General features: G+C 36.2%; 3 protein-coding genes and 2 pseudogenes across 4 annotated transcripts; 3 read left to right on the top strand and 2 right to left on the bottom strand.

Moving 5' to 3' along the window:
• The first annotated feature begins 639 nt into the window (after positions 1-639).
• On the top strand, positions 640-10,059 carry LOC103343564 (uncharacterized; annotated as a pseudogene). The gene is made up of 18 exons (XR_016127063.1): positions 640-906; positions 1,032-1,087; positions 1,232-1,337; positions 1,422-1,480; positions 2,431-2,493; positions 2,572-2,627; positions 4,509-4,589; positions 4,853-4,986; positions 5,358-5,468; positions 5,561-5,611; positions 5,759-5,862; positions 7,368-7,459; positions 7,662-7,793; positions 7,891-8,137; positions 8,258-8,336; positions 9,507-9,581; positions 9,686-9,733; positions 10,044-10,059. The product of XR_016127063.1 is annotated as an uncharacterized LOC103343564 (transcript).
• A 2,383-nt stretch (positions 10,060-12,442) lies between these two features.
• LOC148917055 (glutamate receptor 2.2 pseudogene) lies at positions 12,443-14,702 on the top strand (annotated as a pseudogene).
• LOC148917053 (uncharacterized) lies at positions 14,665-18,889 on the bottom strand. Its single transcript, XM_089052707.1, has 3 exons — positions 18,676-18,889; positions 18,401-18,586; positions 14,665-15,262 (listed from the first exon to the last, which is right to left on the bottom strand). Exons 2-3 carry the CDS (start codon positions 18,566-18,568, stop codon positions 14,810-14,812), a joined length of 621 nt encoding a protein of 206 aa, XP_088908833.1. The 5' UTR covers positions 18,569-18,586; positions 18,676-18,889; the 3' UTR covers positions 14,665-14,809.
• Positions 17,118-18,050, top strand: LOC148917054 (uncharacterized). The gene has a single exon (XM_089052706.1). The coding sequence runs from the start codon at positions 17,163-17,165 to the stop codon at positions 17,925-17,927; it is 765 nt and encodes a 254-aa protein (XP_088908832.1). The 5' UTR covers positions 17,118-17,162; the 3' UTR covers positions 17,928-18,050.
• A 2,611-nt stretch (positions 18,890-21,500) lies between the features above and the next one.
• On the bottom strand, positions 21,501-24,027 carry LOC148917052 (protein DA1-like). Its single transcript, XM_089052359.1, has 5 exons — positions 23,854-24,027; positions 23,242-23,286; positions 22,581-22,687; positions 21,967-22,025; positions 21,501-21,808 (listed from the first exon to the last, which is right to left on the bottom strand). The coding sequence occupies exons 1-5, from the start codon at positions 23,941-23,943 to the stop codon at positions 21,501-21,503; spliced, it is 609 nt and encodes a 202-aa protein (XP_088908485.1). The 5' UTR covers positions 23,944-24,027.

Below are 24,027 nucleotides of genomic sequence, written 5' to 3'. Positions count from 1 at the left end.
ATGGCTATCTCCTAATTGAAGACATATTAAATTCAGTTAATTGTTTTTATCACGTGATTCCATATTTTCCCCTCATTAATAATCCACATGCTTTTTTTCATTTACAATGGTATAGACATGCTTTAACTAATTGAAACTCTTGAAAGCTTGCTGTTTAGGGGTTTAGCGTTTAGTGGGTTCCAATTCCTTTTGCCAAATTTCCCAAAAATTGTGGGGTTTGTAAAGGTGGGTTCTTTTGCAATTGAATTGGGCAAACTGAAAATTGAGGGTTAAGTGGGGTGTGTGTAAATTAATACTTAATCTGAGGGTAGTTTGGGAAGATAGTGGGGTTTCTTAGATAGTGGGGTTTTTTATAATACTAGTTGAAATCAATTATCAGAATGGTTTGGTTATAGTTAGAAAAATTGATAGTTTACCCTTTTAAATCAAAAAAGATAATTTTCTTAAATAATTGCATAGAATAGATTATAAAAGAGTCAACTGCAAGACCATTAAGTACAAAATTTTGGTCCCAACAGAAAAAAAAAAAAACACAATATTTTGTTGGGCAAAGTAGTCAAATTGGTTGTATCAAAGTAATTTACGGGCTTTCGTCCGTAAAACAGAAAAAAAGTAATTTACGGGCCAAACGATGGGGATGATAATTGGGCCATTAGCTTGATCCAGCACCGTCTGCAGAGAACTGAGCTGAGCCCACGTCACGTCAGGTGTCCGTGCCGCTCATCTCACAAACTTGAAGAAGAGAAAGTTATAATTGTTCAAAATTCTACTCGCAGAAGAAGGAAAAGAGAATGGCGAATCAACATTCGTCATGTTCTTCCTTGCTCGGAATTCCAGTGCTTTTAGTTTTTTTTATTGTTGTTGTTATCTCCCACAGTTCTCGCCAAGTCTCGTCGCCCAATCTCTGTAATGCTTCTGTTTCTGACTTTCTATTAATTTCTTATCTGATACTAATACTATGCTTGTGGGATTTTTGTTTCTTTTTATTAATTCTGAATTTTGATGGGTTTTTGTATGTGGGTATTTGGCAGGATATTGAGACGAGGCAGAAGAAGAACCAATGCCATTGCTATTGAGACGAGGAGAGGTATCAACCTCCTCCTCTATTTTTGATTTCCCATTTACTATTTTTTTGTGCTTTTCCTAGTAGTAAGCATATTGTCAGCTTGCAAATCATAGATATGATAGTGCTCTGATTGCTCTTTTTTTTTTCCTTACACTATGGGAATAGCGGATTGTGGGGTTGGCAATGTAAGTCTTCTTTGATAGCAAAAGAGAATTGTGCTTTGCGATGCCTTTCTTCAACTTGTTATGAGCTTGTCTACGAGAGTGATCCGGTAAGATGGACTATTTTATACTCTCCTTTGTTGGCTTGGTTCCGTTATACTTATTATTTTATGTGGCATGTGTTCTGGTTGTAGCTTGAAGAAGGAGGGAAAGATCTAGTTAGGGGCCAAGAGTTCAAGTACTGTATGCACAAGTAAGTTCCATGTCTTTAGGGATATTAATTTTTTTTTTTTGCTGTACTATTGAGTTGATGCAACATGATAATTAGAATTTTGAAGATAACATAAGGGCCATAGTTGAAAAAATGTAGTTTTTACATTTGATTACTGGATTTTTGAAGGGATCAATGGTAAAGATTGCTGAGAACATCAAATCACCAATTTTTATTTTTATTTCCTTGGAAAAAAGGACTTTTCTTTTTCTTTTCATTAGGAAAAGAGGTTGAGAACTGCCAACTGGTTCACTAAGAAGGTGAAAAATCAAGGCTCTTTTTCCTGAATGTAAGAATGTAGGCTTGGCTGCTCTTGTATCCTGTATATGAATATAGAAAACTTGAGATGATTGCGATACCTTAGCCAACAGTACAAAATTGATTTGGCTGATTGAAGTGTTTTACATTTTGCAGTTGAGTGTTGGGGCACTTTAGGGACTTAATTCTTTGTTGGGTTTTCATATTTGCTTGTGTTAACCCCCCTGTGGGCTAATTTGTCTAGTATAGACACTGAGGTTGTGTCGCGATGGGTTAAAGGTAGTAATAGTCAAGGGCAGTTGTTGGACCAGTCTAGGACCTCTTAAAAGACACAATTTCTGGTATTATACTGAAATATATCCTCAGAACTGTACTGACTAGCAAATAGTTGGCATTCATAAAGATCCCCTACCTAACGGAGGTTGGCGAGCTGAGTATCGCACTATCATTTGACATCTGGGATAAATTCTTGAACCTTTCCCTTCCTTCTAAAATGTTATTATAATGGTATCCAGGGAGTCGATATGCCTGCGGAATGATGCTGTATAATAAATCTCGTGTCCTAATAAATATTGTAAATTTGCTTATCTTGAATGTATGCTAAAGTGGTAGCTACGGTTGAACTGCTGCAATGTTGCACGTTGGTTTTAAGATTGGTTAGCTTTATTTTGCAGAAAGAAGAAGAAGGGTCTGTCCATCAGGAAGCAAAAATGCCATCTGTGCCTGATCGCGATACGGTAGCATTTTCTTGCTTATTTATTAACAATTTTCCAGCTGATGTTGGCTGTAAATGTTGAACTCTTGATCCATAACAGCTTCTGTCAATGGAAGAATTACGTGAAAAACGTCTGCTTGATCCGCGTCTTCCAAGGTAAGATATATAGTTGCATTGTAGTTCTCTGCTATATGCAATCAAGCCTGTTCTAATTTTGCCTTGTAATTTACTCATTTGTTTTTTTCTTCTTTTTCCTTTCTGGGTATTGGGGGGTTCAGTTGGGATTTCTATATAAACTATGTTTTTAGAGTATAGTTGAAACAGTCACATAGCTATACATTTTACATTTTTAGCCTTCTGGAACAGAATATCCTGTCGGAACAGAACAATTTCAAACCATTAATTCTGTTATGATCGCATGATTTGTGAAGAGAGAGAGTTTATGTTAACAATAACCAAAGCTTTGACAATAACCAGAGCTGAAGGTCTCAACTTGACCCAAAGGTCCCAACTTGACCCAAAGGGGAAGAAGGAAAGAGAGACCAGAAAACTTACCTGGTCAAGATTCGAAGAAGCAGTCGAGAGAGAGAGAGAGAGAGAGAGAGAGAGAGAGAGAGCTGGAGTTGCGAACGGGAGAGAGAGCCGGACTCGCTGTTTCAGTTTAGCGAATGACTTATTTTGCAAAGGCAGTTTCAGCCTGTATAAGGAGAGCGAGTGAGGAGGTTTTTTAACCGTTGTACTCCACAATCTCTTTTAACTTAGTCCCATTTTACCAATGTCTTGAGAACTTACTAACTTAATTAACATAATTTACCAAAAAACACACACTAAATTAATAGAAGGTTGGCATCATGATGATGCATACACTATGGTTTTGTTATTCATGTGGATAGATTCTCTTTTAGCTTCTTTTTGCGATGATAGTTAACTCTTGTATCTTTTCCTTGTAGTCAGTCAATGTTCTTTGTGGTTCTTAACGAACAGTACCAAACAAGAAAAAATAATGGAAGAAGAAGGAAAACTAATAAGAAAATTGAAAGAGCCTATCTTTGGAGGGTGGTTCATCTTCTGTAGAGAGATAAAAACACGTTGTATAAAATCTTTGCCGTAGAGGTTGGACTTATGTTGGCCTTTATTATTTATACCTAAACCCTAAAAGTTCTCCAAACTCCGACACTCAATTAAATCCTTCCAAATCCATCTCATTTTGAAAACAGGTAAATTTATTTGGATTTTTTCCAAGTTCTAATTAAATACACCTACATTTATATGGACATTTTAAAAGTTCAAATAAGTCTAAATTGAATACACCCAAATTTTTATAAACCTTTTAAAAATTCGTTAAAATCTAAATTGAATACACCCGAATTTTTTAAGTCGGTTAAAATATTATTGAATGCTAATTCAATACGCCCCTGAATGTTTTAGATTACTTAAAAATTCTGATTGGAGGGTTTAGAATCCAACTCATCTGAATACAGCTGAACTTTTCCTTCAGAATCTTTGAAATCTGAATTGAAGAAGAAGCCCCTTCTCTTCCTAATACAAAAATATTAAAAGAAAAGAAAACAAGACAGAAAAATAGCAACACCAACTCATTTCTCCTCCACGAGGACGCGGACGACGACGACCATCCGCAGGAGCTTCCCAACCATGATTTTAAACAAAGAAAACACTCTTCTTCTCTATAGCTCCTTCATACTCAGTAGCCCCTCGTCAATTCTTCAAAACTAGAAACACAGTGAAAGAGAAAGAGGGAAGATGGATATAGAGTTTGAGGCGAGGGTGAAACCTCTGGAATTCAAAGTGAAGGCAATGTCACGTGAGTCGCCGTCCCAGAAGGCGGGTCACGTGCTCGACGCTGACCTCCGCTCCCACTGGTCCACCGCTACCAACACCAAGGAGTGGATTCTTCTCGAGCTCAACGTACCTCCTCTCCCTTCCTCCCTTCCTACTCTAACCCTAACTCCAATCCAGCCTATTTTATGATTCACATAATTTTGATTTAGTTTAAATTTTGTCTTCTGGGTTTGGTAGGAACCTTGCTTGTTATCGCACATACGAATTTACAACAAGTCTGTGCTCGAATGGGAAATTTCAGTTGGCTTACGCTACAAGGTTAGTCAACTGCTTTTTTGTTTGTTTGTTTTTGTTTTGAGTATGGGAAATTTCATTTCTTTGTCTAACTCGACTCATGAAAGTTGTTTGCTTTGAATCCACTTTAGCATCTGTGGTATCTTAACATAATTGATTGTATATGATTTAAGGGTAATGTGAACTGCTGATATAGCTTCAAGCTTCAGTTCTGCATGTTTTAGATGAATTTTCTACCAAGTTGTTTGCTCTGGGGTTTTTACTTTATTTTGTTTTTGAACAGCCAGAGACATTTGTAAAAGTTCGCCCATGTTGTGAAACACCGCGACGCAACATGATCTATCCCATGAACTATACTCCCTGTCACTACGTGCGAATATCTTGTTTGAGGGGAAATCCCATAGCTATTTTCTTCATACAGGTATGATATGGGAATTATATCTGCGACATTATTGATTTGATCTGCCTTAGCATATGAAATATGAATAAATCCATATGTGCTTGCTTGCGATAAATTTCATTTATCAAGCTCTGATTTTTTGCCCCCCATGCCACACCATTTGTCCTTCTGTTATAGCTACCTCTCCAATGAAATAACAAGTCCATTCCCAATCGTTTGAAACTCCTAACTTTTCTGCAGTTTTGAATATATATACATGTATATAGATATATAAATATATTATTTCTCTTCAATTATGTCCTGCCTAATAACGATCCCATCATGTGATTAATGAATCACATCTGGTCTCAGATTTATTGGCACTAAGGTTTCTTATATTTCTACCATTTCAGCTTATTGGGGTTTCAGTGACTGGCCTGGAACCAGAGTTTCAACCAGTTGTTAACCACTTGTTTCCATCCATTATATCTCACAAACAAGATGCCCATGATTTGCATCTTCAGGTGGATCCAATTGTGCTATCTATAATGTTTATTGTGTACCCTGTTTTTGTATTTTTATATCTCTCTGGCTTCTGATGCCTACTAGTTTGTAGTTGCTTAAAGACATGACAAGTTGGTTGCTTGTGCTCCTTCCCCAACTTGAGGTATATTCATTTGTCTCAGATTTGTATATAATTTCTTTTCTTTCTGCTTTAGTCCCATATTTTTCATTGTCTCTTACCCTTATCTGATTTTCTTCTATTTTCTATTACACTGATGGCATTTTCTATGCACCCCTTTCTTGCAAACAGTGCAGGCAGACCTTAACAGCTTCTTGGATGCTGCTGAACCTAATTTACGTTTTCTTGCTATGCTTGCCAGTCCTTTTTATCCCATACAATCTTGGGAATGAAAGGTATGTACCTGCTTAATATGTTTCATGCATGCTATCTCCCAAATCCAGCTTGCAATGGTCTTTGCTCGCATGTTGTTACAGATGATGTATATACTTTATCTTCATGCCTTTGCAACTCTATTGCTTAATTTTTGAGAGCACAAAGTGATTATTTAGAGTATTCTATGGTAAAGAATTTCTTATATGCTTGCTATCTAGACTATTCCCTTTTCGTAATTTAATGATAACTATAGAAATATTCTGGAGTGTCTTGGTTTTATTTTATTTTGAGCTTATAAGAGTTGAATATTTGACTTTTGGAATGAGAATTGATTTGAAGAACAAATTTTTTTCAGTTTCAAACCTTACAATCCTGTTTGTATTATCTGTTACTGCTCCTTTATCATGTTTTATGGAATATATACATCTACCTTGATTTCCTCTTTCACCTTGATGCAAAATCGAGGTGACAGAGGGTGTTAAAAGGTCCTTAAAGGAAAAATAATTGATGACACGTTTTGGGGTTGGTTGTAGGTAGTAGGGTTTTAAGTGGCAATCTGTGCAAAGGTTATTTTAGACAGATGTACAGGGATATTTTTATTTTTGGGGGTCAAATATCCAGGGATTATATGGGAAAGAAGTGTAGGAAGTTTAGACCCTTTAGGGTAAAGATATCAGCTGATGTAATTAGAAGATTGTTGTTTGGAGGTTTGACTGGTAATCAAAGGAATTTTGTTGGGTGCTGTTATTGTACTAAAATCAAGTCTGGTACTAGTAGTTCAAGCTCTTTTGTTTGGTTAGTTTTGGTTGATAAAATGAATTAAAGGATTGGAGTTTGTTAATTGTGCGAAGTCTTGGCTTTGAAGGTCAGACACTGATTTGAAAGAGTTTCCTGAAAAAGCGCATATTGGCATCCGAATATGTTGTGCGTATATTAGTTCGGCAGGCTAAATGCTACTCTACATTACCCGAATGGGGGTCTTTGGCAGGTTAAATGCCAATCTAGCTTTATGAGATTGGGGCCTGCCTTCTGCTTGGTCCATTAGTTCATGTAGAGGTCATAAACCTTATCCTGTATTTAACTTAACTCTAAAAATGAGCTAAAATCATTGGAAATTCATATATTTCTTTCAAGCCCAAGAATTACAGGCCAGTGTTAAGGTGCAATAACGAAGCACTTTCTCCTTTTTCCTGTTCCAATGTTTAGTAAAGCATGTTCCCATCAAATAATTGATTTCCAGTGGTTCAACAATCGAAGTCGTTACTAATTAAGTCATCTAAAAGCTGCATTAAACATTTTGCACATCAGATGTCTATATGACAACGATCATTTTTGGGAATGACACATTTGAAACATTTTGTTAAGTTTGCTGTTAGCCGTAAATTTGACTTTGTTCTATAATTTTTGGCGTTTCAGTCATCATTGCTCATGTAGATCTCTCATCTTTTTGCACTCTGTTACACATTTAGGTCACTCAGCTATGCCAATGTACTTACTATAATGTTGTCTTGTATTGATACTGCAGGACAGCTGCAAAGTCTTAAGGCAATATCTCAGACTCTGGTTTCTTAACATAATCAGCTGTCATCAGCCTTAACCGTGTCTTCTAACTTTGAGGTATCTTTTGTGCTCTTTTTTTTTTTTTCTTCATCATTGTCTTCTTTTCTTTTTGCCTTTGACTTCACATGCAAAACTTTATTCCAATGTTCCCCTCTCTGGACTGTAGAACGGTGTCCTGTATAGAGGATTGATATTAAATGAACTTTTCATTATTTATGGTCTTAGATGATTTATAGCTTGCTCCTTTTATTGTATGCAGCCATGAAGATCACGCGGCACTTCACCTTTCATCCTGTCAACATCCAGTTCTATAGTATTCCGTGCAGATGCAATTTTTGTGCTGTTGAGAAAGGCATACGAAGATTCTGATTTAGGAATTGTTTGTAGAATGGTAATTAATGGGTCTCCTCACTTTTTCCTTTTGATGGTCGTTTGGCATGGTTTTAATTTTACTACATGGTTGGACACGTTTATGCTTTTGATCTCAGGCTGCTAGAGTTCTGCATAAGCTTATAGAGCCTGTGGCACATGAAGGATCAACACCTCCTGGTGAAGTGACATATGGAGATGAAGCAGTAAAATCAGAAATAACTAATCCGGCTCCTTTAGTTGATTACTCAAACTTGTTTGGAGAAGAGTTCTGATGATCACTGGGACTCAAGCTATCTTAACATCTTGGATATAGGAGCAGTGGAGGAAGGGATTTTACATGTTCTTTATGCTTGTGCGTCACAGGTTGATTACAGCAATAGCGATATTAAACTCAATAAGCATCCTCTGCTATTCTGATGTCTGTTTTTTGTTCGCTGCTATTCTGATCTATCCACTTACAATTTAACCTGTGATGTTTCTCAGCCTCAGCTCTGCAGCAAATTAGCAGATAGGACTTCTGACTTCTGGTCTGCGTTACCGCTAATTCAAGCATTACTGCCAGGTTGATTGTCCCACCTAATCGCTCTTCCTAGTAATTGTCATGTCATATAGATGTCCTAATAGTTTGAAGTTCCACACTCATTCTTAAAAGTTTTGGAAACCAGAATTCTGTCTTTCTGGTTAAACCCTAATGTGTGCCTTCTGAAATGTTGCTTTGCAATAAGTAGTTTTATACTTAATCAGACAATAATACAGACATATATATGTGTTTATTTTTTAATGTTTTCTTCTTGGTCTGAAGTGGTAATTATTTTCTACTTCTGTTTTTTATGTTTAAGCTTAGGTTCGTTGACCAATTGACTTGGTCTAGTTTGTTTCCACTTCTTCTGGGGAACTCTTTTTTTCTTTGTTTGCTTTCAAAGATTAAGTTTTCCAGTATTACGCATAATGGTTTTCTAATACTTTTTTTGCAGTAAATTCAAAATATGGATTTCATTGATCTGATTTCTGAATTTTACTGAGAATTCTGGGGTGATTTCTGGTTGATCAATTTGTTTCACATGTTCTTCTTTGGGTTTTATAGCACTTCGTCCCTTTGTTAGCCGTCCATCTGACATTATTGATGATAGTTTCTCTCAATGGAAACAACCAATTGTTCAACAAGCCCTCTCCCAGGTTGTGCTTAATGTTAATGAAAATTGGCTTGGTAAATTTGATATGTATTTTGACCAGTAGATCATATTATTCTGATCATGGTGTTATTACTGCAGTTTGTAGCAACATCGTGTTCATCATTATACCGTCCACTTCTTCATGCTTGTGCTGGCTATTTATCATCATATTCACCATCGCATGTTAGTGACTTTGCTTATTATTATTAGCCTGCTTAGAATTCTATCCTCGCCTGTTCATCTCTATTTCTAATACTTTTTTTAAAAATTTTTTATATGTGAGAATGAGAGAAACATTCTTTGCATTTAAGAATATGACCAATGGGATGAAAAATAATATTCTGTTGATGTAGAAAAGGATGACATTGGTTGGTTCAAGGAGTATAAATGGAAATAAGTTTTGTTTGCTTGTGAGAATGTTTGATATTTTTCGTGGATACTTATACTTATAGCAGTATATATTCCATAAATATAACTTCTAATAAGCACAAACCCGTACCCTATTGAAATATATTGTTCTCACTTGGGAACAAACTGTGTTTACCTGTTTTGTCTTGCAGGCTAAGGCTGCATGTGTTTTGATTGATCTCTGTTGTGGCGTGCTAGCACCTTGGCTAAGTCAAGTGGTTGCAAAGGTTTGTCTGAGTCTGATTTCTTTTGCTGTAACTTTCTCATAGTGTGGTTTAGTTCTCCCGTGTGTTTACACTTCTATTCGAACTTCTTTTTGGTTTGAACACAGGTTGATCTGGCTGTAGAGCTTCTAGAGGATCTTTTGGGTGTAATTCAGGTATGCTTTTCAATTATTTGAACAAAAAATATTAATGTTATAATGCTCTTATGTTTCATCTCAGATTGTCAAAGGTAAGGAAGATAGGTTGAGCCATATATGCATAAGATCAAACTTTGATGAAGTGACAACTGGGTCAGCTGTTAAAGTTTCTTGTTTTTGCACACGAGATATTTTTGGGTTCTAATAAATAATAAAACTTTATCGAGGATAGAGTACTAGGTTTACATGAACTTTGAATGTTATGCATTTTCTGACAGCTAGCTTTTGTTTTCATTATGTAAAAACTCTGTCATTGCTCTTGTTTTAGGGTGCTCGCCACTCCTGCTTCGTGCTCGTTCTGCCTTAAAATTCATTGTTCTGGCTCTCTCTGGTCACATGGATGATATGCTAGGAAAGTATAAGGTACTGCATTCTGTTTGGTTTTCTTGTCATCATGATTGGTAATTTAAAAGTTTATCTGCTTCATTGTTTTGGTATATATTTTAGTGTCTTGGATAGCCAGAGGGCTCAAATGTTTCTGTTTGGATAGTTAGAGTGTTAGTTTTTTGTAATGTCATTGTCAATTATCCCCTTTGGTATTCTTGAGATTTATAACCGCCACATAAGCTTACTTTTATTTATTGAGTTAAAAAAATCTTTCTATAATGGCTATGTTTCTTTTTAAAAAAGAAAAAAAGTAAAAAAAAAGAGAACTTATTTTTTTGTGTACTTTTTTCTGTTTTCGGGAAGTTAAGCGTAGGATACTCATTTTGTGGAGATACTAGAGCCTTTCCTTGATCCTGCTGTAGGAAGATTGAAGGGAATAATAAGCCTTTGGAGATCTGTCTTCTGCACATCCAGAAAAGCAGGAAGAGAATTGTGTTATTGCCCTCAATGTAATTCGCACAGCAGTGCAGAAACCAGCAGTTCTTCCTTCACTGGAATCTGAATGGAGGCGTGGATCAGTTGTTCCTAGGTAATAATACATGCCTGTCTTAAGGAAAATTTATAATAACTAGTTTTAAACGGGAGTGGGGGATATTTGTATAAAAAAATTGATTATAATTGCTATTTTGACTTGTTGGCTTTGCCTGCTCAACTCTTACTTTATTCAAATTCATGTTGTTCAAATGTATATGAAATTCCATATGGCTCTGAAGAAAAGATGAATAATCTTCTATTTATTGTTACCACAGTTCACAATGCATGAATAATCTTCTATTTACTCTTACCACATTTCACATTTCACAGTTCACAATGCACAAGTGAATGTTATCCTGTTGTTTCCCGCATACCGCTTAATTTACAAAGGTTTCGCGCCTTCCTTGCACTAAGGCACAAATATTGGTATTAATTAAACGATTAATTTATATTTCTCGTTATCTTGGCTTTAGAACAAGAATCATGGAAGTTAGCCTAAGTTGATGAAAGGAACTACTGTGGACGAAGAACCTTTCTTTAAGACCGCAATAGCACATGAGCATTTTAGCCTGTTTCTATAACATTGATAACTGTAAGAACAAATTGGGCTCTTGTTATTGTGGTTATCATCGTTATAGAAACAAGCTAAAATGTCGGCGCGGTTTTAATTTCCAATGATCTTCTTTTAATTGATAAATTCCTTTATTAGTAGAAGATTTTGATCGATCAGTGGTCTCACCTAGATTGGGGATAGAGCAATTGTTTTGTGATTAGGAAAATATTTGTTAAAAAATGCTTGGGTCATCTCTGCCCAAGAACATATGGACCTGGCCCTTGATGAATATAACCAACTTTTAGCTTTCTCTTTTAAGGAAAAAGGGAAAAACTTTAACCTTATGAAATTAAGCCTATCAAGTTGACCATTACCATTGTAAAAAGTGCCAATAGCCTCTTCAAATTCCCTAACATGCACATAAGGATTGCCACATAAAAACAAGTTGACCATTCTGATATATATATATATATATATATATATATATATATATATTCTCTATGAATCACATAAAAACAAGAGAAAATGGAGTTTCAAGGGAAGAAAAAGCAAACCATGCTTTGCTTCTCATTTGTGACCTCCTTGTCCATCCTCGGATACTTCTTGTGTGCTGCAACTAAAGACACGCATTACGATAGTCGACCCACAATCGTGGAAGAGGTTCACGTTGGGGTGATTCTTCATATGGAATCAAGGGAAGGGAAGATTGTTCACAGTTGCATTACTACAGTCCTGTCTGATTTCTACCAGATGCATAATAACTACACCACAAGAGTGATTCAACACACTAGAGATTCCAAAGCAAAACCTCTAGACTACATGCTCTATCAGCTGGTGAGCCATTCTACACACTAGTTGTGTTTTTTACTACATCTTCTTCTGAAGCCTAGTAAACAAGGTCACAATTTCAAAGCCTCTAAACTTGTCAGTTTCTCTGTTGACGTCTGAATTAAATATATTGTGGAATTACAAAGTAGTCTCTAAATTAAAGAAACAGAACAGAAAGAAGAAACAACATGATGGATCCAGTGGTAAACAGAGAATAGTTTCTTCTAGGGATTTCTGAAACCTATGGTTAATAATCTTAACTCCCATGTAGGCAATACTCTGATTTCAACAGAGCTACTTCATTATTATTTGGGGTTTGACATGCGACCTTAACTCTTAGGGATGCATAGGCATGGTATCACTTGCTATATGATAAATACACTTATGGTCATTATATAAGTTACTTGTTAACCAACGCAGCTCGTAATCTTTTGGACGACGTCCAAGTGCAAGCAATAATTGGTGCACAAACAAGTATGGAAGCAAACCTTTTGGCAGAGTTAGGAGAAGAAGCTAAAGTACCTGTGATGTCTCTTTCTCAACCTAGTCCTTCTCCCTCTCCCTCTAACAAATATCCCTTCTTTGTTGAGATCACACAGGATGAAACTTCTCAAATTATGGGAATCAGTGCCCTGATTGAAAAGTTCCAATGGAGGGATGTTATCCTTATATATGAGAACACGAAATACGGGAGAGACATCATTCCTTCTTTGGTCATTTCCTTACAGGAGAAAAATGTGTAAATTTCATTTGCTACCTCCTCAAGAAGCGAACAAATCATTGAAGACCTCCAAAAGCTAATGCAACTGAATACTAAGGTTTTTCTCGTGCACATTTCACATTTACTTGTGCCTTGCCTTTTCTTAAATGCAAAAAGATTAGGAATGATGGGTCAAGGTTATGCTTGGATATTATGACATCAAGTAGCATGAATTTCCTGCATTCCATGGATTTATCTGTAATTGAGTCAATGCAAGGAGTAGTAGGTTTGAAGTCTTGCATTCCAGCATCAAGGAGCCTCCAAAATCTTACTTCGAGATTGAGGAGGAAATTTTACATGGAGGAGGCCAATGTACAAGTAAGGGAGTTAAGTGCAGATGCAATCTGGGCATATGATGCCACTTGGGCTCTAGCAGAAGCAATTGAGAGGGAAGGATAGTAAATTCTACAACTAACCAGCCATACACCAAACTAGACTACCAGATGATATAAATAATACGAGGTCCTTCGGACATGGAGTTCTGCTTCTTAGAGAGATATTGGAAGGTAGATTTATAGGTTTAAGTGGTGAAACTCGGTATCCAAATGGGAAACGAAATTCAGGGGCATTTGAGATAGTAAAGTTGGGCTTTTGCCTTGTGTAGAAGGAAACATAAAGGAGTCCCACCTGCTTCATACCAAAAGAAAGTTAATTTCCACTGGTGATCTGGAGACAATCATATGGCCTGGAGGATCAACAACAGTCTTGAAAGGTTCCAAGAATCAATTGAGTGAAGTAAAACTAAGAATTGGCTTGCCAGTGAAGTAGGATTCAAGGACCTTGTGTGCGTGGACTATGATCTTCAGGGCAGTAGAACATATGTCACTGGATTTTGTATAGACGTGTTCAAAGCTGCAATTGGTGCTCTGCTATATGAAGTACATTACGAGTTTATTCCATTTCAGGATGCCAATGGACATTCTGCTGGAACTTACAATGATCTTGTGCACCAGGTTTATCTCAAGGTACACTTGGTTGTTGGTTTCTGGTAGAATGCAAACAATTAATGGCCCAAATCGTGGTAGATTAAATCTACATTCTAAGTAGCTTAAGTTGATAGGGGCAGTTGACAAAACTTAACATGATGGTATCCAAGAAACTGACCTTGTACAAACACACACAAAAATAAAATGGCATGTGTCTGGTTCGTAGTGTGCTTCTATTAGGTAAGTCTAAATTTTGATCTTGATAATGGACAAAAATATTGTTCTGTCTTAGTATATTATTTTTGGTGATTTTTACTTCTTGTTATATACAGAAATTTCTAACTAACTTCATTACTGATTTTCGTTGCCACATATTTGGGTGCGAATAACATAGAAATACGATGCTGTTGTTGGAGATACGACAATCACATCGAACAGGTCCTTATATGTTGATTTTACAGTACCATATACGGACTTAGATGTGGGAATGATAGTCCCAAATGAAAAGGAAAACATGTGGATTTTCTTGAAACCTCTTTCTGCAGATCTCTGGATAACAAGTTTGTGTTTCTTTATGGTAACTGGTTTGGTTGTGTGGCTAATTGTGCGTCCAATTAACCAAGAGTTCCAGGGTTCGCCCTCACGGCAAATTGGAACTATATTCTGGTTCTACTTCTCAACCCTTGTTTTTGCTCATAGTAAGTGCTCTGTCTCACTTCTTCCAATTATGTAAAAAAGTCTTCCTGCTAATTAAATGGTCAATGCAGTATTTGTTGAGATCTCGAGGGGTGATTCATCTTGGGAATTAAGGCAAGTAAAAGATTTTACAACAGATATTTGAAACCATGAGTACCGTTGAATAAAGTTGAGTATTACATCATTCAGATGGAAGAATAGAATTAATTCCAGTTTATCATAAGGCTTTATTAGATTGGAGAAGTTGTCAAACAACTTGGCAAAATAGAGCAAATAGGTTACTTCATTAAAAACCACATAACAACGTACATAGTAAAGGCTAGAATGTTAATGGCGGCCTCATTAAAACCTTCTCGGGGAAAACCCCTTGGGACAAAACCCAGAGAAGGAAAGAGTACCAATCCATATAATTAAACTAGAATAGAGTACCAATAAGTCTTAGTATTTAACCTAATAGTAAAATAGAAACTAATTAAATTACAGATAATGTGGAAATCTGGCCACAATATGGACAGGCCACATATAAATAACAACTGGGATATCCACATACATGGCAACTGAGGACGTGTGGAGGACTTGGGATTTGGAGGTGCTGTTGGTGTTGGTCTGGGCCAATCATTAGCAGATGGTGAGGGTGCTGTTGGTGGGCCAGAATCCACAGGAAACGGCGTCGTTGGAATGTCCCCATTCCTTCTCATTCCCCATTCATAGTAGAGTGAGCGCAATCTAGGTGAGAACAACCAGAGAAGAAATGACACGATTGCTACCATGACCAGGCAAAAGAGAACAAGTTGGATCCTAAACTTGATGTTGCTTCTTGGTGGCAAGCTAGGTGGTGGTGCCCCTTCAAAAATCACATTCCCCTGCACCACATAGTATAAAGCAAGAAAGACAACATACATTTCAGTTACAAGATCTGACTGCTACTAACCAAGCAGATGACTCTAAGCGTCTTCTTCTAATTCTTGTGATATCTTCTAGCAATAGAAGCACATAAATATAAACACTGAACTATTATCTAAACAAGATGTGCAGTCCTGATTGATAGTCTTGCCAACTGAGAAGTAGAAATGTTAACAAAAGAATAGAACTATGTTTGAATATATCTCATACTCTAGGCTGATCACATAACAGTAAGTGTCGAAGTCTCAAAATATGATGACATTCATTCATATAGAGCACACAATAGATGCCTAACTAGAATCTCAAGCCAATAATTGACAAAATATATCTCATACTCTAGGCTGATCACATAACAGTAAGTGTCGAAGTCTCAAAATATGATGACATTCATTCATACCGAGCACACAATAGATGCCTAACTAGAATCACAGGCCAATAATTGACCAAATATATCTCATACTCTAGGCTGATCACATAACAGTAAGTGTATTTTGATGAGATTCATTCATACAGAGCACACAATAGATGCCTAACTAGAATCACAAGCCAATAATTGAGAAAATATATGTCATACTCTAGGCTGATCACATAACAGTAAGTGTATTTTGATGACATTCATTCATACAGAGCATACAATAGATGCCTAACTAGAATCACAAGCCAATAATAATTCACAAAATATATCTCATACTCCAGGCTGATCACATAACAGTAAGTGTCTAAGTGTCGAAGGGGAGGGTGAGGGAGACGAAAGGGAAAGTTGGGGGAGGGGAGAAGGAGAGGGAGGCTGAGTTGGTAAGTTGCAACAAAACATGGTTCGGTCTCATGTTTATAGCTGTTTCTGGTTGGTAAGTTGCAACAAAAAACTTGGTTTTTAAGTACTGTAGTCATTACTTATTAGTGGTTTGTTTAATCTATACCACCAACATCAAACAAGTTGTAGCAGATATAATTGTGTTACTTGATTAATTAATCTATTTGTCTACTGGTTTTGTTTAGATTTCAAGGGGCTTCCTTCAAAATTTTGCGAGGATCATCTCTCAAAAACAGGGTCGGAAATGGTACTAGAAGATGAAGATGGCAATGAGTATGATGCTGTCTACATTGGCAAGAGAGCTGGGCTTGGTGGGGGCTGGAGAGGGTTTGCTTTGGAACACAAGTTGGATGATGGTGATGCGCTTGTGTTTGAACTGACTGAACAGGCAAGATTTAAGGTACGCTTAAATATATATTAAACAAAATTGATCTTGCAAGAGCTTGCCCTCTTATTAAAATCAACTGATTTCTGCATATAAACTACTGCTCGATCGATGTAAGCATATAGTCTAAATCTAGGAATGAAACATTTGAGGAATTAGACACTACAAATATGTTCTTAGGTAGTTCATGCATAGTACCATTCCATTATATGTTGAGGCTTAGGCTTGAACTGTGTAGTAATTAGACACTTCAAAACATATTATTATCACAGTTTTCTTTTTTTTGGACAAAATTCTTATCACAGTTTAATCATTAACTTTCAAGCTCTGAGATTCGATTATCGTTTATTTATTTTTTCAGTTTATGCCCGTTTTAAGTCATCAAATGCATCATTATCTGATGGGGCTTAGGCTTGATTTGAGAATGTATGCTTTTGATATACTTACCTGGACATCTTTGAAAGGCCAAATATTGAACTAGTAGTTGTTACGACTGCAGATCTACATAGTTAAGGCATACCCCATGCCGAGTCTAGAATGTTTCAAAAACAATGTGGACAAAGAAGAGATTACCAGTGCTGAAAAGACATCAAAGGCAGCCATGAAGACTGACTCAGAATCAAATCAGAAATGAAGGTCAAAGAGAGGTATTGTGCTTGAGATGGATGAGCCTCAAACTTCCCCAGACTCAGAACCAAATCAGAAACGAAGGTCAAAGAGAGGTACTGTGCCTGCAATGGTTGACACCAAAACTTCTCCAGACTCGGAATCGATTCAGAAACGAAGGTCAGAGAGAGGTGTTGTGCCTGTGATGGAAGACTCAAAAACTTCCCCCGTCTTGGAACCAAATCAGAGACGAAGGTCAAAGAGAGGTATGGTGCCTGAGATGGAGGACACAAAAACTTCCCCAGACTCAGAACCAAATCAGAAACGAAGGTCAAAGAGAGGTACTCTGCCTGCAATGGTTGACACAAAAACTTCCCCAGACTCGGAATCAATTGAGAAACGAAGGTCAGAGAGAGGTGTTGTGCCTGTGATGGAAGACTCAAAAACTTCCCCCGTCTTGGAACCAAATCAGAGACGAAGGTCAAAGAGAGGTATGGTGCCTGTAATGGATGACACAAAAACTTCCCCAGACTCAGAATCGAATCAGAAACAAAGGTCAAAGAGAGGTATCGTGCCCGAAATGGATGACACAAAAACTTCTCCAAAGGCTCTGCCAGATAGCCCCAAAGGTCAAGAAATCGAACAGGAAGTCAGCCCGATGAGGAAGAATGAAGTTGCTCCTAAACAAATTAGAAAGAAAGCTAAAGCAAACAGAGTTCGTAGCACAGAAAATCCAGAAGGTTGTGAAGTACAGGAAGCAAGCACAGAAAGTCTAGAAGGTTGTGAAGTCAAAAAACATGGTTCGGTCTCATGTTTATAGCTGTTTCTGGTTGGTAAGTTGCAACAAAAAACTTGGTTTTTAAGTACTGTCGTCATTACTTATTAGTGGTTTGTTTAATCTATACCACCAACATCAAACAAGTTGTAGCAGATATAATTGTGTTACTTGATTAATTAATCTATTTGTCTACCGGTTTCGTTTTGATTTCAAGGGGCTTCCTTCAAAATTTTGCGAGGATCATCTCTCAAAAACAGGGTCGGAAATGGTACTAGAAGATGAAGATGGCAATGAGTATGATGCTGTCTACATTGGCAAGAGAGCTGGGCTTAGTGGGGGCTGGAGAGGGTTTGCTTTGGAACACAAGTTGGATGATGGTGTTGCGCTTGTGTTTGAACTGACTGAACCGGCAAGATATACCACAGATTTACCACAGATTTACCACAAACTTGAAAAAATATGAAGATCTACCACAGATTTACCACAAACTCAAAAAACGAAAAAGAAACACATACATCAGCAGCGGCGGTGGGGTTGGGCGGAACATCAGCGGCGGCGGCGGGGTTGGGTGGAACATCAGCGGCGGCGGCGGCGGGGTTGGGTGGAGGTGCAGATGCAGATGGGTGGATGTCCACTATGAGCAGACTAGCCAGCAGCAAAACAAGGGATTTGGAAGCAGCCATTGCTCTTCCTTGAAACACCTATTCATGGAAACAAATACAAATTTATACCAAAAAGTCATTGAGATCTCACCTAAACATTCCAAAATGAGTTGGGATTAATGGATTACCGTTTCTGTCCATTTCTTCTTTTGCCTACAGACATTTTGGATAGGTTTTTCGGAGAGAGAACGGAGAGGCGAGGAGGAAGAAGAAGAAAAAATAGTACTCTGGCCACTGCGTGTGAGGAGGGAAAAAATAGGATACTCTGGCCAGTGCTTGGTAAATGTCAGAGAGAGAGAGAGAGAGAGAGAGAGGAATTATGAACATGTTTTGGTTTTTTGCTAAATAGGAATTGTGACCTAGTTATTCATAGAATACCATTTTTGCAATGTGGGCCAAGCCAATCTGCTCCTTGGAGCGGTTCTAGCAATGAGCTGAGCCCAAGGCTGGGGGAAAAAAAACAAAAAGCTGTTTCCAGCGGTGAGCCTGGGCCCGGGAGGTGGGTCCCACGAACTCGGCGGCAGCCTTCAGCGAAAACGATCTTCTGATCTGATTTGATTTTTTTGTTGCCACGTGGCGTCGTCTAGCTCTCCGATCTTATTTTTCCTCCAATCCAACACCAATTTTTTTGCAATAAAATCTGGAAAAATTCGAATTTTTTTAAAAATACCCAAAATTAATGAATTTTTTTCTATAAATACCAGCCTTTTTTTTTTTTTAAATCTGAAATTTGAAATTGAAAATTTTATCCGATTATGAGATATGAATAGTATTGACACGTAAGAACCCGAAAATATTATCCAAATTAATTATTGTGGTAAAAAATGTGAAAAAAATTAAAAAATGAATAGTAATTGCCATTTGCCATGGCAATGGAAACGGAAAATACTATTTGCAAGGGCAACTACTATTCACGTGAAGTGGTGCCATAGCTCCCTTGCCATGGCTAAGGGCAAATGGGTGGAGTTGCTCTTATTAGAGCGGTTCGAATGAGTGAGCCCAAGGGGGGAAAAAACAAAAAGTCGTTTCAGAGGTGAGCCCAGCCCGGGAGGTGGGTCCCACGAACTCGGTGGCCGCCCAAGGCGACTTTAGCCCGAGGTCCAAAGCGATGGTCGCGACGCTACGATGCTCGTTCTGATGCTACCACAAGACCCCACCGATTTGATTTTTTTCATTGCCACATGGCGTCGTCTGGGCTCTCCGATCTTATTTTTTCCTCCAATCCAACGGCAGCCAATATTTTTGCAATAAAATATTGGAAAAAATTCAGAAATTTTTTAAAAAAATACCCAAAATTAATGAATTTTTTTCTATAAATACCAGCCTTTTTTTTTTTATCTGAAATTTGAAATTGAAAATTTTATCCAATTATGAGATATGAATAGTATTGACACGTAGGCACCCGAAAATCTTATTCGAAAATATTATCCAAATTAATTATTGTGGTAAAAAAAGCTGTGAAAAAAATAAAAAAAATGAATAGTAATTGCCCTTTGCCATGGCAACGGGTGGAAACGGAAAATATTATTTGCAAGGGCAACTACTATTCACGTGAATAGTAGCTGCCCTAGCTCCCCCCTTGCCATGACTAAGGGCAAATGGGTGGAGTTGCTCCTACGCTGCCTCTGCTCCTTATCTTTTAATTTTGTTTTTTATTTTATTTTCTCTTTCTTCTCATTGCGTCTGTCTGGTATTTCAAGTTTTGAAATTGAACGCATTAATGTTTGAAAAGGAGATTAATTTATTCTATAACTGAAGTATATTGTAGTGTTTGATAAATTAAATAGAAAATATTTTTAAATTTTTTATTCAAAAAAAATTTAGTAGTGCCCAAAAATGTTATTATTCAATTTGTACAAAATAAATAAAATTTTCACATAAATAAATTTGCCAGTCTATTTTCATTAATTGAGCAACTTTTACTAATATTTATCATTTATTATTATTATTATTCTATATATGTATGTCATTTTTTATTATTAAAAAAATGAAGATTATGAAGATATATTTGACAATTTCATAAGTTTTCCTTTAAAAATTCGCTTTTGTTAGGGTCTTGATCAAGACTGTCTTCAAATAATTTTGATGTATGCTTGTTAGAGGTGACAAATTCCGACATGATCCGAATAATTTTGATGTATGCTTGTTAGGAATTGTGGACTTTTGTTTGTTTTGGGTAAATAGGAATTGTGGACTTAGTTTAGTGGTCATAGGTTCCCATGCTTGAAATGTGGGGCCAAGCCAAGACCACATTAGTTTTTTAGTTAAATGTGGCAAATTTTTTTTATTTTTTTTTCTAGTCTAAAATAGCAAACCCAGCACACCTCCCCCAAGTTCCAATCTACCCATGTAAATGGACCCCAACTGACAGATTTCCACCAAGTTCTAATTAACTCATGTAAATGGACCCCAACTGACAGATTTAGTGCATTGACTTGGTGGAGTTGCGTGTGAGGCACCTTCACTTTTTAGTTCACCCCATGTTCCACCACACTTTCCCAATTTTATTAACATTTAACACTTCACATAAATAAAAACAAACAAAAACTCTTCATTTACAGAAACAATTAACATTAAAAACCACACTTCCCCGTTAAATTTCTGTTTAAATTAAAACCACACCCCATTCCTCAGCTTTAAAATTCTAATTTTTTTTTTTAATATTGTAAAATTAACATCAACAATAATTTTGAAAAATTATTTGAGTATGAGATATACATGAATTGTTCTATTTTAGAGGGGAAAATTTTGGGTTTGAGTTATCTACCGATACATATGGACTTAATAGGTTTGTATGCAAGGTAAATTTAGCCCACCCTATTTTAAAATCCTGGATCCGTCTAGAAATAAGTGATAAAAACATTCAAAACTAATTAACACTAAAGTTCTCTCGCACAACTTTTCTCTTACCTGTCACATTTGGAAAAATACATCTCTATTAATTTCCTCTATATTAACAAGTTGAGTTGCTATGGATCCGAGGAGGGAGAGCCTTGTGTCGAACGATATGTTGCAAGGTTTTGTGGAGGTTAGATGTACTAACTGCCCGCTGAGCTTCTCTAAACCCATCTCCATAAATTTTGTCATCTCTCGTTGTTATCTTGTATGCATGTAATATTTTCAAATTCTTCGTAAACTCAGCCTGCTCGGTTGTGTAAGAGTCCAAATGATTCTTCCCCTCATCACAAAACCATTCCAACCACAGCTGTGCCATCACTTCACAAATACCTTCGCACACTTTTCTATCCAATTTCTTACAACCTATTACAATTTACAAGTACATAAACCATCATTTACAGAATAAAATATAGGCTCTATCATTTAAATAGCTTAACAAAAAATTAATCATTCAAAGAAAAAAAAAATGATATTTCATTACGAGATAAATAGATGAAGAAAAAAAAATATTTTATTCGAACCTTTAAGAAGTAACCATGCATGCATCATCTCATGTGCCAAGATCGCGCCCATTATAACTCTGCATGCAATAAAACATTTATTGTATAAATATGTTTTTGAGAGGAAACGAAATTGAAGGTACTATTTATTTGTTGTGATATTTATTCCTAAAGATTTCATAACTGTTATTATTTAAGAATTTTGAGAAACTGAGAGGGTCATTTTGTCTCAATACTATTTACAAATGTATAATGATGGTTATATAATATGCTCTATTATCATCAAATTACAGAGGAACTTTTAGGAGGTGATAAGTTTTAATGGAATGCAAAAATGCTTCTTCAATTTCTCTATTCTCTTATCGTTATACTAATTAAAAATCAACAAGGTAAGAGTATGTTAGCCCAAGTAGTTAAGAGCAGTTATCCTGCATTCAAAGTGCTAAAGTCATCTATGTAGGAGTTGGATGCAGAATTTCCTAAAATTGAAAATAATAAAGGAAGATGGGCTATAGCTATGAAAATAAATTAGAAAGAATGCAGTGAGAATTTGGGAATGAGGAAGTGCGAAAATGAATTTAAAATAAAAGTTTATAAACAAAAATTTATAATGAAAGGTATTTGAGAAAAAGTACTCTGGTAGTCCAAACAGAAGTAAGATTGATGTCACTTTGCCCTTGGTCAACGTCTTTTTAGCTTTCTGCACTTGAATATTATCCCCATTTTTTGAACAATTTGTAATCTGTTACAAATCAAAAGGATAAAATCATCAAACCCCAAACAAATCTTTTTTATTTTGTTTGTTTAACAACCAACACCAAACAAAATAATTACCTTATGACAAAAAAGATCCCACATTTTAATTGATATGGTAGAAAGAAAAAAAAAGCGAGCTGCAGGTTTTATTACGAGAAATAAGGAAGCTAAACCAATCATTGCAGGTACCTACGTTCTTCAGGCTAAAGCATTTGCATTTAAACAATCTTTAATGTGGGCTAATTAATCAGCTAAAACTGTCCAACATATAAATTGAAGGGGATTCAAAGACACTAATCCAAATTATCACAAAAAAGGCACATATACAATCCAAATTAGCTACCAAATTACAATCTAAAACTGGCAACTTTAGGAAAAGCTCTAACACGTCTCAATCAATGACATTTACAAGGAACGCAACATGGTAGCTAATCTTTTATTTAGGGCGTTAATAATTAAATTGTAAAGAATCCTATAGTAATTTTTTTAATAAGATTTTTCAAAACAACATAGACTATTTTAGGCCTTAATATCTCTTACCGTCCAAACTTTTCTGTGATCGAATGTGGTCAATCCAACCGCACCCTGCATATATCCAAAAGAAATACCATTAAGAATTTATCAATAAAAAATAAAAACAAAATAAATCCTTCGGTATATTAGCATCATATACTGCATTTTATTTTTATAAACGAGAGTGAGAGGAATCAAACATGAGATGTTTTTAATATTAGAAAGAAAACTACAATTAAACTAATAGCTATCATGCATTTTGTTTACAACTCAAATATAAGTAAAAATAATAATTTATGTCTTTATGATTGTAATCTAAACATATCTTGTGATTTGATACTTTGGTTCGTTGTTTAAATAAACTTCTTGAAGAATGAAACTCACATGCTCATTCATGGGAGATGAAAATGAGATTGTCCAGTTCGGTTTTCAAAATGTTTGACTTTTTCTGATAAAAAACAAACCAAACCAGTAATTTGGTCAATTCAGTTGGATTGATGCTCACTCCCAGTTTTGAGTGTGTGCATAATGAATTCAAAAGCATTAACTATAATCATATGTTATAGATATGAGCAAGCGTAAAAATCTATTTACAACACTATTCGGAACAAATATGATTTTATTAGTTATGTTACTTACTTGTCTTTTGTCCATGTAGTTTTTGTCGACCAATAGAATAGGAATGTCCTTATCCACTTCGAGATTTAACTCTTTATAAAATTCACGCATCTTTTCAATAAGACGGTTACATTTACTTGGATCAAAGATAGCAATAGAATAGCAATCCGAGCAAAGCTTCCGGCCATCTCCAAG

The sequence above is a fragment of the Prunus mume genome, linkage group LG5 (genome assembly GCF_029339155.1).
Source record: "Prunus mume cultivar Tortuosa linkage group LG5, ASM2933915v1, whole genome shotgun sequence".
NCBI classification, from domain to species: Eukaryota; Viridiplantae; Streptophyta; class Magnoliopsida; order Rosales; family Rosaceae; genus Prunus; species Prunus mume.
This window is presented reverse-complemented; position numbering and strand designations above follow the sequence as displayed.

Excerpts from the sequence above, each read along its gene's own strand:
- LOC148917054 (XM_089052706.1), top strand. The coding sequence starts at position 17,163 with ATGGATGAGCCTCAAACTTCCCCAGACTCAGAACCAAATCAGAAACGA.
- LOC148917053 (XM_089052707.1), bottom strand. The coding sequence starts at position 18,568 with ATGGCTGCTTCCAAATCCCTTGTTTTGCTGCTGGCTAGTCTGCTCATA. Across the intron at positions 15,263-18,400 it reads ACCCCACCGCCGCTGCTGAT|GGGAATGTGATTTTTGAAGG; the intron begins GTATGTGTTTCT and ends TATGTGGTGCAG.
- LOC148917052 (XM_089052359.1), bottom strand. The coding sequence starts at position 23,943 with ATGCGTGAATTTTATAAAGAGTTAAATCTCGAAGTGGATAAGGACATT. Across the intron at positions 23,287-23,853 it reads ACTACATGGACAAAAGACAA|GGTGCGGTTGGATTGACCAC; the intron begins GTAAGTAACATA and ends GGATATATGCAG. Across the intron at positions 22,688-23,241 it reads ATCACAGAAAAGTTTGGACG|ATTACAAATTGTTCAAAAAA; the intron begins GTAAGAGATATT and ends GATTTGTAACAG.